The 19,523-nt window shown below is 36.1% G+C and overlaps 2 protein-coding genes across 2 annotated transcripts; both read left to right on the top strand.

Annotated features, from left to right (window-relative positions):
• The first annotated feature begins 8,572 nt into the window (after window positions 1–8,572).
• LOC121239176 (dolichol-phosphate mannose synthase subunit 3-like) lies at window positions 8,573–12,669 on the top strand. The gene is made up of 4 exons (XM_041136334.1): window positions 8,573–8,732; window positions 10,946–11,074; window positions 11,188–11,295; window positions 12,409–12,669. Exons 2-4 carry the CDS (start codon window positions 10,973–10,975, stop codon window positions 12,466–12,468), a joined length of 270 nt encoding a protein of 89 aa, XP_040992268.1. The 5' UTR covers window positions 8,573–8,732; window positions 10,946–10,972; the 3' UTR covers window positions 12,469–12,669.
• Window positions 12,670–14,548: 1,879 nt separating this feature from the next.
• Window positions 14,549–19,112, top strand: LOC121235061. Its single transcript, XM_041131280.1, has 2 exons — window positions 14,549–15,046; window positions 17,527–19,112. The coding sequence occupies exons 1-2, from the start codon at window positions 14,805–14,807 to the stop codon at window positions 18,935–18,937; spliced, it is 1,653 nt and encodes a 550-aa protein (XP_040987214.1). The 5' UTR covers window positions 14,549–14,804; the 3' UTR covers window positions 18,938–19,112.
• The last annotated feature ends 411 nt before the right edge of the window (window positions 19,113–19,523 follow it).

The raw sequence follows: 19,523 nt of genomic DNA, 5'->3' as shown, positions 1-19,523 counted from the left end.
TAAGGGTAGAGATTATTTCAGAATCCTACTTCTCTTGTAGCAATCGTGATGCAGAAAAAATATTATAGAAATGAAGATTTTCTAAAGTCTAGATTGGGATGTTAACCTTTATATGCTTTGAGGTCAATTCAGGGTGCTAAGAATTTATTACAAGAAGATATGATCTAGAGAATTGGTAATGGGAAGTTAGTTTCTATATGGAATGATAGATGGATTCCTAAACCTTAGACTTTTAAAGTTCAAACTTCTCCTACCAATATGCTTATGTCAGCAAAAGTTCATGACTTGATTAATGCTGATAATTTGAGGTGGCATTCTAATATGAAAGGTAATTTTACTGCTAGTGATGCTGACATTAAATTACAGATCCCTCTTGGTATGATTCGTAGTGAAGATACGTAGATATGGCAATATACTCAGTCTCGAATTTTCTTTGTGAAAAGTGCTTATCACTTGCAAAATATGTTGATCGACAAGAGTACAAGTGAACCTTCAAACAAATCAACTTAGGACATGTTTGGAAACAACTATGGAATCTGCCTGTTCCAAAGGTAGTCAAGGTCTTTATTTGGAAAGCATGTCACAATGGTTTACCAACAAGAGCAAATTTAGTGAGAAAGATGGTGATTGAATCTAATCTGTGTCCCATCTGTGACTTGTTTTCTGAAGATGTGGTTCATCCCCTTTGGAATTGTGTTGCAGTTGGAGATGTTTGGAGTCTTGGTTGTCATAAAATACAGAAAATGAGTGGTTGGGGTTTGAACTTTTTGTCACTTATGGAACAAAGATACCTTAGAGCAACATGAATTTGCTGAAATGACAATTATTCTAAGGAAGATTTAGCTTAAGAGGAATGCTGTGATAAATGAGCAGTCTTTCCTCAACCATACAGTCCTTGTTTGTCAAGCAAAGGAGCAATTGCATAAGTTTTAAAATGCTAAGATCGAAAGGGTATCCCATGGTAGAACAACAAGGGTGGATACCACCTCAGAGGCCATGGGTTAAGGCTAATTAGAATGTTGCAGTTGACAAAGTTCACTCTCATATAGATATTGGGGTTGTAGTTAGGGATTTACATGGGGAGGTCTTCGCAGTTTTGAGAGAACCTGTGGTATGTTGTGTTGACTCCACTTCAGCTGAAGCTAAAGTTGCATTGAGTGCTTGTGTCTTCTATTATGATATGGGCTTTGACCAAGTTATATTTGAAAGAGATGCTAAGCTCGTGGTTGATATAATTAATAAGCATCGGGAGAATTTCACACGGTTTGGGCATATTGTGGAGAAAATTAAGCAAATCATATGTGGTTTTAATACTATTTTAAGAGGGACTATAGTCAAATTGCACATGTGCTTGCAGATGATGCTTCATCATGTAGTACTAAGTGTGTAGATAAGGGGTTTGTACTAAATTGCATTCATGAGTTTTATTGTCTGATTCGGTTATTCATTGATGAAAGGGGATGCGTTTTTACTGTAAAAATATATATATATATATAATATTCTAATATAATAACATGTGATTAGATATTAAAAATAAGAAAAATGTTGTGTACAATCAATCAGCTGGGGTAATTGGGGGGTAGCCGCCACCTCAGATTAATAAAACGGTGCATATCATACAAAGGAATCAAAACTCACAATTTTCTTGTCTCTTCAAATATGGGTTATTCATCTTTAATAAAACGGTATATTTCATTAAATATCAAAACACACAGTTTCATCCTAGCATCTCCCATTCATGTGTCCCCTTCTCAGTTCTCCTTTCTCTTTCATCTACTCTTTCCTTCCCCTTCCCTGATCAATTTTTTCATACCCGATGAATTGAACCTTGAGGTTAATGATAAAGCATAACTCAAGCTTCTCAATTGTTCAATACGATGAAATTTTTGAAAAAATAAAAAAATAAAACTCATAATGAAATAATTAGAACTATGTTCTCGCATGGATGCAAAACAAAGGAAATGGAAGTTTTTGTATTGTTCCTTCCACCCATTTGTCCAAGAAAGACCAAAAGACTTATAGAAGCATGAAAAAACAAAAAGAAAGCCCACCTAATGATATCAGAAACCACTATCTATGAAAATGACTACCTAATGAGAGTTGTTGGATACACGGTAGAGCTCAGAAATTTTGTTTCAGTGTATCTTGTTGGAAATGCCTTTACGTATTCATTCTCAAAAATTTTCCAACCTAGAAATTAGCTATAATATTTCTGATATGTTGTTTTATTACTGATCAAAAAATATTTGTGAGATGCCATATTTGTTACCAATCATAAATATCTGATGGTCTACAGATGGCACCTCGTGTTTTACCTCTAATTTTCCAGTCGAAATGGTCCAGACGAAACACTCCAGTCGAATGCTCCAATTCCAGTCAAAATGCTGGTTAGATGGTTTCGAAATGGGCTTGTCTCTTCTCAAATCTCTATTCTCCCATTAAGATATACTCTTCTACATTTTCTACAGTTTAATTCGTCTTCTTAATTTTCTTCCCTTTTTCTTCTACTTCTTCTTCTTTCTTTTTTAATCCTATCTTCTTTTTTTAATCCTATCAAATGATGACGTGGCAGTTGCCACATCAGCCGGTTACCCTACAGTTACGCATCCCCGGTTGTATATAGCAGAACTGTAAAATAAAAAAAAAATGATATTTGCAGTGTGAAGTGCGCAAACGCCGCACAATTTTTTTGAAAAAAGTGAGTAAATATGAGACTCATATAAAAAACTAATTTCTCAATAGTAAATCTCACTATTTTTTAAAAGGATTGCGAGTTACTTATGCACTGCACGATTGTATATAGCACTACATATATCTATAAAATACATTTCACAACATATCTCACACCCACGTAGAAGTCTAAAACCTCCAGCAGAAGCCAAACCCAGCCCATCTTCAGGGATACAATGGCTTCGCAATTACAAGTAAAACTACATTATTTTTAGAGGAAAAAATGAGGTTGTTTAGAGCAATTATGGTTTCTAAACAACCCCCCCTCTCAGACCTGTCTCTCCTCTCTCAGTCTTAGTCTCTTTTCCTGTCGTGCAACCGTCCCTTTACCCGTTCGCAGCTCCTAGAACTGCCCCTACCCCTAGCAGTTTGTTCCCACTTCAGTCAACCCACGATAATGGCCCCAATCCCCTATGATTGATTTCTTGTGGATGATATTTTTGATATAGACTTGCTAATGACGAGGAAAACTTGTGAATGAGTTCTTTGAGATATTGCTTTGTAAAGTTTTTGGTGTAAATTGTAAATTTCTACCTATTTATCTATAGGTGTTTTTTTTTTTTTTTTTACTATTTTAGCTCTTTCATTTGCTGAAGCAGATCGATGATAAGAAACTTTTGCCACCCATTTGAGTAGTATACTCCCAATAATTAGGTTTACTGTGCATCCCGGTGCTGACAGTATGGCCACTCTCATAATCGATAGAGGTCACGCGTATCTCCCTTTCCCCTAATCTGCCGCCCTCTATCTCTCTCTCTCTTCAATGTTGTTGAACACTTGTAGACGACTTGGTATTATAGTATTGTGGCTGAAATGAAACACAGATACCTTGGAGCAACATGAATTTGCTAACATGACAATTATTCTAAGGAAGATTTGGCTTAGGAGGAATGTTGTGATATATGAGCAGTCTTTCCTACACCCCACAGTCCTTGTTTGTCAAGCTACGGAGCAATTGTAGGAGTTTCAAAATGCTAAGATCGGAAGGGTATCCTAAGGTAGAGTCAGACAAGCTGCACAACAAGAGTGGATGCCACCTAAGAGGCCATAGGTTAAGGCTAATTAGAATGTTGCAGTTGACAAAGTTCACTCTCAAATAAGTATTGGGGTTGTACTCAAGGATTTACATGGGGAGGTCTTGCAGTTTTGAGAGAACTTGTGGTATGTTGTGCTGACTCCACTTCAGCTGGAGGAAGAGTTGCATTGAGTGCTTGTTTCTTCTGTTGTGATATGGGCTTTGACCAAGTTATATTTGAAAGAGATACTAAGCTCATGGTTGATGTAGTGAATAACCATCAGGAGAATTTCATACGGTTTAGGCATATTGTGGAGGAAATTAAGCAAATCATATATGGTTTTGATGTTGTGTTAAGAGGGATTATAATCAAATTATACATGTGCTTGCAACAGATGCTTTATCATGTAGTACTAAGTGTGTAGATAAGAGATTTGTACTAAATTGTATTCTTGGGTTTGTATTGTCTAATTTGGTTATTCATTAATGAAAGGGGATGTGTTTTTACTGTAAAAAATATATAATACTCTAGTATAATATGTGATTAGATATTAACATTAAAAGAAATAATATTTACAGCATAGAGTGCGCAAACACCGCGTAATTTTTTTGATAGTGAATCCCTTTACTTTTCAAAAGAATTTTTTTTATAGGTATTTTTTTAAAAGAATTGCGATATGCTTGTGCACTCCACAATTGTATTTGACATTACAATAACCTATAAAATACATTTCAAAACATATCTCACACCTGCATAGAAGTCCAAAACCTCCAGCGGAAGCCCAACCTAGCCCAAATTCAGGGATAAAACAGAGTCGTTTAATCAATAAATCAAAATTACAAGTAAAACCACGTCATTTTTAAAGGAAAAAATGAGGTCGTTTAAAGCAGTTAGGGTTTCAAAACAACCCTTGGTCTTCGCGACCTCAATTTACCCAAAGTCAACTGCTCTCAGACCCGTCTCTCCTTTCTCAGTCTCAGTCTCTTCTCGTGTTATTTTTACTGTTTTGGCTCTTTCATTTGCAAGCAGGTCAATGATAAGAAAATATTGCTACCCATTTGAGTGGTATACATCCAATAATTAGGTTTACTATGCATCCCAACGCCGACAGTATGGCCTCTCTTATAAATCGATAGAAGTCACTCGGATCTCCCTTTCCCCCAATTTCCCTCCATCTCTCTCTCTATCTCTCTCTCTCTCTCTCTCTCCAACGTTGCTGAACACTTGTAGACAACTTGGTGTTATAATATTGTGGATGAAATGAAACACAGATACCTTGGAGCAACATGAATTTGTTGAAATGACAATTATTCAAAGGAAGATTTGGCTTAGGAGGAATGCTGTGATATATAAGCAGTCTTTCGTACACCCTACCGTCCTTGTTTGTCAAGCTAAGGAGCAGTTGTAGGAGTTTCAAAATGCTAAGATCGAAAGGATATCCCAAGGTAGAGTCAGACAAGCTGCTCAATAAGGGTGGATACCATCTAAGAGGCCATGGGTTAAGGCTAATTAGAATATTGCAGTTGACAAAGTTCACTCTCAAATAGGTATTGAGGTTGTAGTCAAGGATTTACATGGGGAGGTCTTGACAGTTTTGAGAGAACCTGTGGTATGTTGTGTTGACTCCACTTTAGCTGAAGCTAGAGTTGCATTAAGTGCTTGTGTCTTTTGTTGTTATATGGCCTTTGACCAAGTTATATTTGAAAGAGATGCTAAGCTCGTAGTTGATGTAGTTAATAAGCATAAGGAGAATTTCATACGGTTTGGATATATTATGAAGGAAATTAAGCAAATCATATATGTTTTGATGCTATATTAAGAGGGACTATTATCAAATTGCACGTGTGCTTGTAACGGATGCTTTATCATATAGTACTAAGTGTGTAAATAAGGGGTTTGTACTAAATTGTATTTTTGGGTTTGTATTATCTAATTTGGCTATTCATTAATGAAAAGGGGATGTGTTTTTACTGTAAAAAAACATATAATACTCTAATATAATATGTGATTAGATATTAAAAATAAAAGAAATGATATTTACAGCATAAAGTGCGCAAATACCGCGCAATTTTTTTGATAATGAATTCTATTATTTTTCAAAATATTTTTTTATAAATATTTTTTCAAAAGAACTGCAAGATATTTGTACACTTTACAATTGTATCTATCATTACTCATGCTTATAAAATACATTTCACAACATATCTCACACTCGCCTAGAAGTCCAAAACCTCCGGCGAAAGCCCAACCTAGCCCAAATTCAGGGATAAAACAACATTGTTTAATCAATAAAACCGAAATTACAAGTAAAACCGCATTGTTTTTAAAGGAAAAAACGAGGCCGTTTAGAGCAATTAGGGTTTCTTAACAACCCCGCGGTCTTCGCAACCTCAATTTACCCAAATTCAACTGCTTTCAAAACCGTCTCTCCTCTCTGAGTCTCTGTCTCTTCTCCCACCATGCGGCCGTCTCTTTACCCATTCGAAGCTCCTAGAACTGCCCCTGCCCCTCGCAATCGGTTCCTACTTCAGGCAACCCACGGTAATGTCCCCAGTCTCCTGTGATTGATTTCTTGTGGATGATGTTTTTGATATGGGCTTGCTAATGACGAGGAAAACTTGTGGATGAGTTCTTTGAGATATTGCTTTGTAAATTTTCTGGTGTAAATTGTAGATTTTTGCCTCTTTATCTATAGGTGTTTATTTTTTTATTATTTTAGCTTTTTCAATTGCTGAAGCAGATCGATGATAAGAAAATTTTGCCACCCATTTGAGTAGAATACACCCAATAATTAGGTTTATTGTGCATTCAAGCGCTAGCAATATGACCACTTTTATAAATCGATAAAAGTCACCCGTATCTCTCTTTCCCCCAATCTGCCTCCCTCTATCTCTCTCTCTCTCTCTCTCCATCATTGCTAAACACTGATAGACGACTTGGTGTTATAGTATTGTGGCATATTGTACTGAGCTACGGTCTTGTTGGATAGAGCAGAAAGTACAGAGAAAGGTATGGTTATGTTAGGATTCCACAGTGATGAATAAATTGTATGGAAATAATGCAATCACAGTGAAGAAGATGACACAACACAGTGATGAAAATACCTTAAACATTCATACGTATTGGGGGATTCAAGGTCCCCAATTTCTGCATAGAAAGATAACTGTCTCTAATGAGAAAATGCTCCAGAATGAATGGGAAAATCCATCCTGGTGTGATACTTTTTTTTTTATATATATAATAAGAACTTAATTAATGATAAAGATTTCAGACATTTAGCAAATCCTATGGTTTGAGAAAGAAAGTTTGGAATACAATCTTTCCAAATCTCACAATCCTCAACATTCCAAGCATTCCTAGCAAGTTTGTGAGCTGCTATATTACCCTCCCTATATACATGAGTAAAAGAGTAAGAAATAAAACAATTCTTAAGTCTTTTCACTTCTGTAAATAACGCCCCTAGAGCTGAATCAAACATAGTCTTTCTGTAAAGATTCAACAACTAACAAAGAATCAAATTCAACTATCAAGTTGGAGATATCCCTACTAGCACAAAATTGAATGGCTCGGAACACAGCCAATAACTCAATAGCTTCGGATTTTCAACATCATACTCTGCCCTGCTAGCTGCCATGATCAACTCTCCTTTATCATCTCTAAGAAGGAAACCAACACCTGCTCTCTTTAGATCAGCAAACATGGCCCCATCTGTATTTAGCTTGAGAACATCCATATGGGGTGGCTTCCATTTGAGATGTTGCTTTAGCTGAACTGGACATAGTCCTTTAATCTCTTTGTAATTCTTCATAATATTCAAAACAAAACCAACAACCTGTTTTGGATTTATCACAATCTTATCAAATTCCATCTTGTTCCTCCTATACCATAATCTCCAAGGTAGTGAAAAAAATCGGGCCAACATGTCTTTATCTTTCCCCTTACTAATCTGCATAGCTAGATCAAACACCTTTCTGTCTGCTTTAATAACCAAGCTGGGCAGCAATTGGTTCCATAACTCATGAAGATACTTGCAGCTGATCACTACATGGTTAAGGTCTTCTAGGGGGTGAGAACAAAAACCACAATGCACCTCAGAAACAACTTGCTTCTTCATCAGATTCTCTTTAGTATGGAGTCCATCTTTGCATGCACGCCAAGCAAATATTCTAATCTTGTTAGGCACTGCCATTTTCCATAATGCCTTCCGAGACCTTGTTGACCTCTCATATTAGAAGACTCTGCAGGATTATGCCTCATCTATTCTGCAATAAACTGATAACAGGTCTTCACAAAAAATCTTTCATCTCGCTCATGTTCCCATATCCATCGATCTGCTACTGCTCCTGGACAAAGTACAATTTTAAACAAATCTGTGATCACATTTGGATTGAAGAGAGATCTAATCTTGTTCATATCCCACCATCCAGTTGACTCATCAATCAAACTAGCCACTGCATCATTTCTGTTTGCCGCAGAAACCTCAAAACCCTCCTGCTCTAAAGCCTTGTGCCTTGGAATCCATTTCTCAATCTACAGATGTGCAATTTCCCCATTCCCAATCCCCCATCTACAACCCTTACTCAACCACTTCTTAGCCTCCCAAATGTCTCTCCAGGTATATGAAAAATTACTTCCCAATCCTGCTTCAAAATTGAAAGTACATAAAAGTCCCCTGTAATTGACTTTTGAAGATAAGATAAAACTGCACCGTTTTTATAATTCCAAACGGTGCGTTTACATAAATTGACCCAGCCCCTTTTTATAAGACTAAACTGTGTCGTTTCCCCCTCCTAAAACAAGTGACGTCGTTTAGCTCCTTAAGGCTTGCCAAAGCTGTGCCGTTTTGAGCTTCTGTAGATTAAACTCCCCAAGTCCCGAACTGTCTTCTTAACTTTCGAACACTTCCACATCGAGCCCCTTACCACCGAAACCCTAAAGTCCCAACCTTTACCTCCATAGATCTTCAAGCTCGAACGCACCTAACAGGTTAATAAACCCCTTTACTCCTATTGTTTAATGGGATTTTTACACCGGTAGTATGCTATTTATTTGTTTGTTATGGATGTAAACGCGATTGAATCTCCTTCTCACGAACAGCTTCACTGGATCTCTGCATAAGATACCGATTCCCTCGAGTTGATTTTAGTTCTCTCTGTTTTTTTTTTCCATTTTATTTTCCTTTTATATCGAGTCTCAAATTTAGGTATAAATTTTTCGTTTTGAAAACCATGAGATGAGTGTTTTATTCGGCGTTATGAATTGTCACGAAATATGGGTGTTTGAAGGGTTGTCAAGAAAATCTGGAAGTTGATGAAAAAATAAATACCCGACAATTTGGTTAGGGACTTTTTTAATAAATCTTTGTTAAATGGGGTTAGGATCCTTCCACATTTTTTTTGCATGGGTTAGCTTAATCTGTCAAAAATTTATGATGTAAAAACTGCCAAAAAGTAAGAACTTTATGATGACCTCTTTGTTTGGATTATTGCCATATCCTTTAACTTATCGATTGCATTGATTAAGCAGCTTAAGATTGGAGGATTGGGTAATTACACTTGGAACTGCCAGATGATGTTGGGACATTGCGCAAGGGCTTTGAGTTCCATTTTACTATTACATTACATTGGAACTATGCAATAACTCTATGATTTATCCCGTCTGGTGGCAGCATATCATTGGCCTTTATGCCAAATTACTTTCTGTTCCCAGAAATACATGCCAATTCGGTTAGGAAAAATAAAATCTGTGTTAAATGGGGTTAGGATCCTTCCACGGTTTCCACTGGTTAACTTAATTTATTGAAAATTCATGATATAAAAATTGAAAAAAAAAAAAAAAACTTTATGTGGCTTTCTATGTTTGGATTATTGCTATATTCTTTAGCTTATCAATTGCTTTGATAAAGCAACTTAAGATTGGAGGTATTGGTAATTCTACTTGAAACTGCCAGATGATGTTGGGACATTGCGCAAGGGCTTTGAGTTCCATTTCATTATTACATTACACTGGAACCATGCAATAACTCTATGATTTATCCCGTCTGATGGCAGCATATCACTGGCCTTTATGCCAAATCACTTTCCGTTCCTATCAAAATATTTACATGTAGATGCCAGTCTGTTTTCTCCCATTAAATGCTTTGTCAACTGAAAAATTATACTTGAGCTGTTGCTTTCTTTGATTGAAAATGTTGACTCCAATGGCTATATTTTTTTAAGAATTGTTTAAATAGAAAATATTAGCAGCAGTAATTCTCTTGCTTTGCTTTAGGCTCAATGTAAATAGATTTTCATATGCACTTGTATTGATTAGCATGGTTCATGTTAAGTCCTTTCTTGAAATGATTGCTCATACTCTGTGGTCTGATAGACAAGAATATTTGTTTTTTTATAAGTAAAGGTACCGCATTATATTGAAAGTGCTAGGGGTGCAACCGAATTTTATTGGGGGTATACAAAGGGGAAAGCTGTCTGAAAGAAGGGTTGGGTAGAGCCGAAAAATGTATAGTTGGTATGTAGCTTGTCTTGGAGTTTGGTTAATCTGGATAGATTGGCATTGGCTACGTTTTAGCTAATTGATTTAGTGAATTATTAGGCTTTTGACTGCACAATTGCATGATTTATAATGAAATATATTGACGAAGAATCTCCTATCTTCAATCCATATGGATGCTCAGGTGCTCTTTGTGTGATAGGTAGCATCAAAAGGGTCCTTGGGGTTAAAATGGTTCCCTAGCCAGGCCTTCGATCAGATAGTAGAACGAACAGGAGTCTAGAGAGGGGGGGGGGGGGGGGGGGGGGGGGGGGGGGGGGTTTCCTGCTATACTTTAATGTTGCTTGGGGAGGGAGAAGAAAAAGGATTTCAATGATAAATAGGTAGGAAGAGTGACTATTCTTCTAGACATGGGTAATATTCTTGGACAGTGATGCTGCAATTAGCCGGGCATGTATGATGGAATGCCTCACACCCAGCGAATAGCCAATAGTATTTTAGTTTAGGTATTACTGCATAGAGCGAAAGAAGGAAATGCATGCTTCTCACTGGCCCTTATTCCAGTGAAGGAATGATGTAGTAGATTTCAGGTTTTTAGACAGGAACACCTCCTGCTCCTATCAGAAAATATCTGCTCTTAACCATCTATAGGGCTGTTCAGGCTACAAGCTCTTTCTACTCTGATAATATTCTCGTGTTGTTTACAGGCATCCGCTCCACTTTATCATAGACCAATGAAGCATATTGTCAAGATTATGACATTATTGGTGGCCATCTTTGCATTATGGGGTGGCCTCTTGCAGATATCTGTGGTTCCAAGAAGCCATGCTTTGTTAGTGAGTTACTTCCAAAAGTTTATTTTTCTTTATTAATCCATTTCACATATATATATATATATATATTTGTTGTTGTAGATGATGCTTAGTGTGCCCTGTTTCCAACTTCCCAGCTACCAATCTATTTTGTAGTGTGCCTAGGATGCTATGGCCTGTTGATGGTTGGAGTTGGTCTAATGCAATTTCCAACTTGTCCTCAAGAAGCAGTGCTTTTGCAGCAGGTAGTTTTATTTTCCTTATAAACTTGAGTAAATCTCCATGGCATATACAGTGCAATTTGGTGAGGTTGTTCTTTGTTGCTTTATCTGTCTGTCTGTTTTTGTTTATGACCCCTTTTGTTTTCACCTTAACTACAAAAGACCCTCTTACTTTTTAATAATTAAGGCCTCATTTGGTTACATAAATGAGATGAGAAATTTGTAAATAGTAGTGAGATAGTTTGTGAATAGTAGTGAAATAGTTTGAGTTAAGATGTTTTATGGGGTTTTGGGAATGAAGAGGGAAAAAGTTGAATAAAAATATTATAAAGTTCAAATATTGTTAGAATATAATTTTTTAATGTTATTTTTTTTTTTTGGATTTGAAAAAGTAATTGTTTTTTGTGTTTTGTTTGGAAGTTTGAGAAAGTTGTAATGATTAGGTAATGATTAGATGAAAAAGTTGAAAATTTGAAAATTTGAAATTGCAAAGTATTTGTATTTGAATGGTGTTTGTATGTTGAGATGATTTGAGATGAAGTGAGATGAGATGAGATGGATTGAGACCATTTGTGAAACCAAACGAGGCCTAAGTTTTTGAAGTGAACATTACATTGGACAAAACTATTATAGAATGACTTGGGGGAGACAAGGGTGAAAGAGTTGTTCTGAAGATACAGTGAATTGTTGATTATATATCATAGCAAAATCTCTAGAAACCTGATACATTGTAATGCAGAATTTGGGAGGTAAAGTTGCATTTACCGTTAGTACTACGGTATTTATTTTATCTACTGCAAGTATGCGGAAAGATTTATGATTTTGTTTTGTTCGTTTGTAGTATTGAGGTTTAAATCATGTGGTGACCTGCGTTTGCCATGTAACGCCTCACTTTTTAATTTTAATGGTATATTGCTTATATTTTAATGGTTAATCTGGATGGTGTGTAATGTAGAGGCCTTAGAATATTATTTCTCATCAAGTAAATACTACAGCATACTTCATGTTCATGGTACCGAATCACTATATATGAGAGGGCAGATTTTGGTTGGGTTTTGTTTTGCCGCTCCATGAATCAAGATCATCCTTGTTATCAAGCTTTACAGAGCTTTAATTGTAACGTTTATTCTTTTGTAGGACATCATTGAGGCCAAGAAATATCTGAAGCCAAGAGGGGTCGATGTCGGTTCTGACTGATTCCAAAGATGCTTGGATTTGTTCATTCCGCATGGCTGGCGACTTGCCATTTTCAAACCAAAAAGTTGGTCTGGAAATTTTTTATTTTTTTTTTATAGGGATTGAAAATTTCTGTTTGTAAAGTTTTGAATTGTTTGGCCCCCTTTATTTCTATTTTCTTGTACCATTTAGGAAAACTTAAATTTTAAACTCGATATTTCTTATTCCTCGAAGCAACTGTTTGTTTTTTTTTCTTTTTTTTTTTTTGATACATTGAGAGAGGAGGCTCGAATCTATGATCTCCATTTTGAAGACGTGGGTCTTGTGTCATCAGGCAACGTGCCTTTTTGGCTGAAGCAACTGTTGTTAAAACAAGATAACTGACAGATTAGGAATGTATAATCGTTATTGAGGAAGATTTTCTTGGTATTAGGGGAAGAAAACGAGAGATTTTTTTATATGAAAAGAGTAATTTTACATATAATCGTAAATTGTGTAAATATTGTATAATCGTTTTAAAAAAAAAAAGAGTTTATTATTAAAAAGTTAATTTTTTTTATGTGAATTTTATATTTTATTTATTTTTTTAAATAATTACGTGGTGATTACATAATTAACAGTATTAAACATCTTTTTCATATGAAAATGTATACTTCAATAGCAGCTGTGCTCACGCCACCGTAAAGGGAAAAAGGTAATGATACTAAGGAAAAAAAGTATAAAAAGAAAGAACGTTATTGCTGTGAGACGTAGAGCAAAGAGAAAAAAAAAGATTGAAAAGAAAAGCAAAAATGAAAAGGAAAAATAAGTATTATTTGACTTTGAAGAGAAATTATATAATTTTAGTAGGAAACAATATTGTTAAGGTTGTAATTATTTATATTAAATTCTGTCAATCAAATATTTTAATGCAATTATTGTTTCACACGTTTTCTCCGCATAGCATTCAAAGACCGTATAAACAAGTAAGGGTGTAATCGGTCCGGTTCGGTTTTGGACAAAATCTAGAACCGAACCGGTATGTACCGATTTTTCATTTTTCAAAACTGATTACGTCCCGTCTACGCTCCTAAACCGGTACATCCGGTTTTACCAATTTTCGGTCCGGTCCGGTTCAGTTTTTCGATTTTTTTAAAATGTAAAAAATATATAATAAATTATTATTTCTTATAATAAAATGTTATTAATAATTTAATATATATATATATATTACGTTTAAAGCATATGATCAATTAAATTTTCATCTTTAAGATTAAATTTTTATTTTATAAATTATAATAAAATTATCTTATATATAATTATATTAATAACATATGATCAAAAAAATTATAAATGTTCATATTTAAGATTAACATTTTATATTATAATTTATAAATTATAATATGAAATTATTTCATATATGATATATAATTATATATTATATATAAAAATTTAATATGTAATATATATTATATATAAAACTTATATATATAAATATTTTATATGATATATAAAATTAATTTTTATATATGTATTTTTTTCAACTGGTCCGGTTCGGTCCGGTCCGGTTCCGGAAACTACGGAATAGAAACCGGACCGGTTCCGGCTGGTTTTCATAATATAGGAACCGGTTCCGGATCGGACCGGTTCAAAACCGGACCAACCAGTCCGGTTCGGTCCGGTTCGGTTTTCCGGTTTAAATTTACACCCCTATTTAAAACAAGGGCTGAACCACTTGACTTTTTTTTTTATTTAAATATTTATTGCAATCACGTATTTTTTATATATTTTTTTAATCACGTTAATAAAATTATCATTAACAGCAGCAAACAATAACAAATTGTATATTTTTTTTATGTTTAAGTTAAGATAAATGTTTAATCTATAAAAATAAATTTATAAACTTATATAATCTGACGTGGTCTGTCATGTTATAAAATTATTTTAATTTTAATTTATTATATTATATAAGTTTATAAATTTGTTTTTTAAAAATATTATTAGAGAAGTGATTATCGGATTTAAAGCTTTTTCGGTTTCTCCTTAAATTATTCAACATGGACTCTTGGAAACTTGGGACTTTATCCCGAACAGAATATATAAAATGAAAAAGAAATTCCAGAAACTTGTCCATCAAACCTTCTTTTCTTTACTCCCGACACTTCCCCTCTCTCTCTCTCTCGGACAGCAATTTCTCTCTGCTGCTTTTTCTACTAAAATTCCAGCTCGAACACGTACCCAACACCCTTTACTCAGTTCACGACCATCTCGTCTCTCTATCTCTGAACTCAGCAAACCCTTTTTTGTTACTCCCTGCAATGCCTCGCCTGCTAGATCCACCATTCTAAGGGGAGCGCGCTCTTCACAACCATCCCAAAATGGGCGTTCTTAGTGAGTCTTGGTGTTTCTGCAAAGGCGTGGGCAAGTCCGAGAGAATGAGAGCCGCCATTTTCTCTAACAAAGTCTCCGCCATGGCCGGAATCTCCGGAACCGGTACAGGGTTCTTGATCCACCGCAATCTGCTGCTGACCACCCACGCTAATATTCCGTCGGTGGCAGCTGCCGAGAGTTCCGAGATCCGGCTTCAGAACAGTGTCGCCGCGATTCTTGTTCCTCATAGGTATTGGGTTTTTGGATTCTGTTCTGTTGCTGAGAAAATGTAGCATTTTCTGAGTTTGTTTTGTTTCGTTTCTTGGGTTTTCTTTTAAACTGTAGTTGAATCAGGGGATTTACTGTTTTGGGTTTGAGGAATAGTTTGGAATACTTACCATCAAGTGAGCAAAGTTGTTGATAGCTCGTTTATTTTTGCACAGGTTAGTTGTTTGTTAGTTGATTGAGTGTTTATATCCGTGTGATGTTTTTTAAATGAGATGGCTGTTGAAATAATGGTCAAACTTGTAGAAAAGACAATCATGAATCAGGAGTGTGATGTTGTAGCTGAACTACCAGCTTTATTTTCATAGAATCTCTGTTACGGCACTATCTCTGTCATCTTGTGAACTATGAAACCAGATTCCTGAACCTCAGCTTGTCATATGCTAATAGAAAATTGAAAGGTAAGTAAGTTGTGAAAGAATAATGGAACAAAAATCTAAATCAATAAAAGAAGAGATAAATTGTAAGTACAGGATGGGTTTATGTGAAGAGAAATGAGATGGATTTCTAGATTGCTTGAGTGCTATTACATGGACTTAGGTACTTGTGTAGGGTGCTTGTATGTTGTATCCGTGGATATTATATGCAAGCATGTCTTCATGGCCATAAACACATACATCAATATTTACATAGCTAGAATGAACCCATCAACTTGCATCTTTTACACTCAAGCTGGCATGTGCATAGATTACCTGTGTGACTGTTTGCATAACAAGATCTCTCATTCCATTCCAATTTTGGATGCATTGGGTGTGCTCCATATATTAGCGGGTAGTCTTAAAGAAAATAATACAAAGGGCTCACTAACTTTTATGGAAGTTTAGATCAAATAAAGTATTTGGATTCATATGCGATGCGGTAAGGCAGAAAGCATAATTTTCATTGTTATCTAAGCTTATGTATAACAGTCTTATTTTTCAGTAGACATGTCTCAGGGTTTGTGCCAGAGAAAAGTCTATTGTGCTAATGGCATTAGTTACCTACATCTTAGTGGGTCAGTGTAGCCTTCACGCCTTTTTTGACTTGGAGATTGCAGTGGTATGCTTTCAAAGATATTAGTACTTGATGTGATTCACACCTACGTAAATATGTGTATACATAAGGTTACTTGTTTATTGGGGAATTGACTTTACGGTTACAAGCTTTCCTTGGCACCACCTTCATTCTACTGTCCACTTCCTGGCCCTACTGCTACATTACATCATCACCAGTGCCACTACCTCTTTCTGAAACTCTCTCACCATCCTTCTGATGGAAATAAATGGAACTGCATTGTCCCATGCTGTCTGCTCAAATCGAAGATTAATTTTACTTCTTTCTTGGGATAGAGATAAGCAAATCTAGTTTTTGACTTATTCGTCGTAGGGTCTTTGAAACTATTGATGGTACCAGATAAAGAAGCCATTCCTGGGTTGATTAAATTGGATTCTGCTTAGACCTTGATATTAATCTGAAAACCTTGATTTCAACAATCCCTCTAAGGCTTCAGCCTCCAATAGACCATGTCCATGAGTGATAAATACCATGGTGTACTTGAAGGAATGGGTGCTTGTTAATAATGTTCTGCTATTATACTTGCGATGTCTGTCAGTGGTCATTACAATTTATTTATTTAGGGACTTATGAATTTGACCAACGTAGAAACTAGGGTTTTCTCTTTCCTTTATTTTTAATTTTTATATAAGTCAGCCATTTATGGTATTTACTTTTTCATTGGTAGGATAATACTTGTCAATTGCTCATAAATAAGGATAATGCTTCCTTCTTTGAAAAAGATTAGATAAACAAGGCAGAGACACTAAGCTGATTCACTGGTCTTATTCCCCGATTGGCCTATTCATCGCATCAATTTTGACACTAAATTACTTATGAAAAAATGACATTAGATTAATTTTCTTCTTGTGGATTTCTCAAACTCTATTGAAATATGTGTAATGCAAGAGTGACTGACTTGTTAATGAGGGTCAGACATGTGTTGATTATTAATCACTTATTTGTCCAAATTAGATAATTTTTTTACATGGCCGGACAGACATTCTGTGAAACACGTAACTATGATCTTTCTTTTTTTTTTTCATACCTTTTACTAATATGAGATCTATATTTATGATCTAGCAGTGCTGTGGTAAGGTATGTTGTCGAGTCAATACATGAAAGGAACTCTAGAACATCGATGGGTAGTCCTTGGAGGTTTATTCAGTTGATTTGAGAAGTCAAGGCCTAATGTTTGGGGATGGGGTTCTAATATATCTATATATATACATATTTGTTTGTATATTATGTTGTTAACTTTAATTTTTAGTTAGTAATTGTTACCTTGGTTGGCCTTTAATATACTTTGGGGACTTTCCTCCTTTTCCTCCCGATTGCATCATGAATTATCCTAGACTTTGCATTATTTTTTTTCCTCCAATGCATTTTCTCATGTCCGTTGGCTGGTTTCAGGTTTTTTATTACCAGCTCAGTTTTAGATCTGACAATCGTGGGTTTAGATGCTATGGATGGAGACTCAAATGCCCAGGGGCAGCAGCCTCACTACTTGAAAACCTGTTCTAAACCAAACCTGGATCTTGGAAGTGTAGTTTACCTCTTGGGCTACACAGAGAAAAGGGAATTAACAGTTGGTGAAGGGAAGGTGGTGATTGCCACTGACAATCTCATAAAACTGTCTACGGATGGAGTAATATGGAGTCCTGGGTCTGCTGGATTCGATGTACAAGGCAATCTTGCATTCATGATCTGTGATCCTATGAAACTAGCCACATCTCCAAATGTCAAGTCCTCTTCAACTTCGTCATCATCCACGTCATCTTGGAAGAAAGATCTTCCTATGCAATTTGGCATCCCAATTCCCATTGTCTGTGATTGGTTAAACCAGCATTGGGAAGGCAGTCTTGATGAACTTAACAAACCAAAGTTGCCAATCATTCGATTGATGTCTGCAAGCCAGAAGAGTGAGCATTCTTGTGCTTCATTCACACTGCGTCAAGTTTTTAAGTCAACAGAAGCTGATTGTGATGGAACCCCATCTTCGTCAAATACATTCTCAAAAGCCAGGGATCAGCCTGCGCCAATCCGATCCGCTACAGCAAACAATGTTGAAGGGGAAACCCTGAAAAATGATATGCATGCAATCCATGTGCAGGGAATTCCAACTCCAGAAATTTATGAATCGCCAAAGTTAACTTCAGTTCCTCTTAGGAAGAAGGAAAGTGCACAAATCCAACTTTTGGATATTAATTTCCCTCCAAAGGATGCCAGAGCAGGATTACTGCCTCCGCCAACCAAACAACCGCCCGTTTGCTCTGATGAGAATTATATCAAGCAACTTCCTCCACATAGTTTATTAAGAGAAGACCATATCAAGGATAACGAAGTCATGAGTCCTGGTGCTGATGCCGAGATTTCCTCAACAGGTTCTGTAAATGGGGCACAAAGTGAGGTTCAGTCCAGCTCATCTCCAATAGAAGTCTCGGAAATGCAGAATGGGTATAGCAGTGAGGGAGAGACTATGTACTCTGCAGAAACTGCTGAGAGTCGAAATTATACGATTCCTAGAGAGGGAAAGTTTCAGCAAGTGGGACGGAGCCAGAGTTGTGTAAATTACAATAGATCAGGGATTGTCCAAAGGAACTCGGTGGCCCGTAGGGCACTGCTAGAGAAGCACAGGAGCTTCATCCACGGAAGGAAGATCTATTCACAAGCAGCAACTTCTCAAAGGAGTAACGACTACTTCAGCCCAACTGTATCATCAATCATGAAGAAGCGGAACAACTTTGAGCAGCAGAACAACTTAGAGCCACCCAACAGACCCCGGCAAAGTGCTGTTCATTCTTCTCCGAGATGGATGTTTTAATTCATTATTGACTAGTGTGATACCCGAAAATGGGTCAACAAAATCTTAGTTTTTTAAGCGGTTAAATTGATGCCCATTTGATCTTCCACTTTGGTATATATACCGTAACTCATTTGTTGTGACCGTGCATAGACCTATTTGAGGTGAATAAAAATTTCAGCCATGTTACTAGTCCCATGTTTCGTTTTACATTTGTTTGTCCTTTTTATGGAGATTTACCTCCAGGTTTGCAATTATCGCTAGCAACTTCAAGGAAATATGGCTGATTAATGCAAATAGGACAATTCGTAGTGCCGATGAACTGTCCAATCATTTAAGTTTGTATTGGAATTGCATCTCTGCAACATTACTTTTATTCCCAGCTCACAAGCACAACGGATACAAGATCTGGACAAATCCTGCATACCGGAAGACTCGGGTTGGCTTAAGTGGTAAAGGTTTTAGGCAGGCTTGGGGTATGTTCCCTCTAGGTCTAAGGTTTAAATTCTGTTAGGTGCAAACAATCTCTAGGGTCATAGGATTGAGAGATTTTTCTCTTATATTATCCGATGTGCATTTGCAAAAAACTCTTTCTCGAAAACCCGTG

This window comes from Juglans microcarpa x Juglans regia, chromosome 1D (assembly GCF_004785595.1).
Source record: "Juglans microcarpa x Juglans regia isolate MS1-56 chromosome 1D, Jm3101_v1.0, whole genome shotgun sequence".
Lineage (NCBI taxonomy): Eukaryota > Viridiplantae > Streptophyta > Magnoliopsida > Fagales > Juglandaceae > Juglans > Juglans microcarpa x Juglans regia.
This window is presented reverse-complemented; position numbering and strand designations above follow the sequence as displayed.

What these genes read in the sequence shown, in the direction of transcription:
- LOC121239176 (XM_041136334.1), top strand. Translation starts at nt 10,973, where the DNA reads ATGAAGCATATTGTCAAGATTATGACATTATTGGTGGCCATCTTTGCA. An exon ending in CAAGAAGCCATGCTTTGTTA is followed by an intron (nt 11,075 to 11,187) that starts GTGAGTTACTTC and finishes CCAACTTCCCAG; the next exon opens with CTACCAATCTATTTTGTAGT. An exon ending in AAGCAGTGCTTTTGCAGCAG is followed by an intron (nt 11,296 to 12,408) that starts GTAGTTTTATTT and finishes ATTCTTTTGTAG; the next exon opens with GACATCATTGAGGCCAAGAA.
- LOC121235061 (XM_041131280.1), top strand. Translation starts at nt 14,805, where the DNA reads ATGGGCGTTCTTAGTGAGTCTTGGTGTTTCTGCAAAGGCGTGGGCAAG. An exon ending in GCGATTCTTGTTCCTCATAG is followed by an intron (nt 15,047 to 17,526) that starts GTATTGGGTTTT and finishes GGCTGGTTTCAG; the next exon opens with GTTTTTTATTACCAGCTCAG.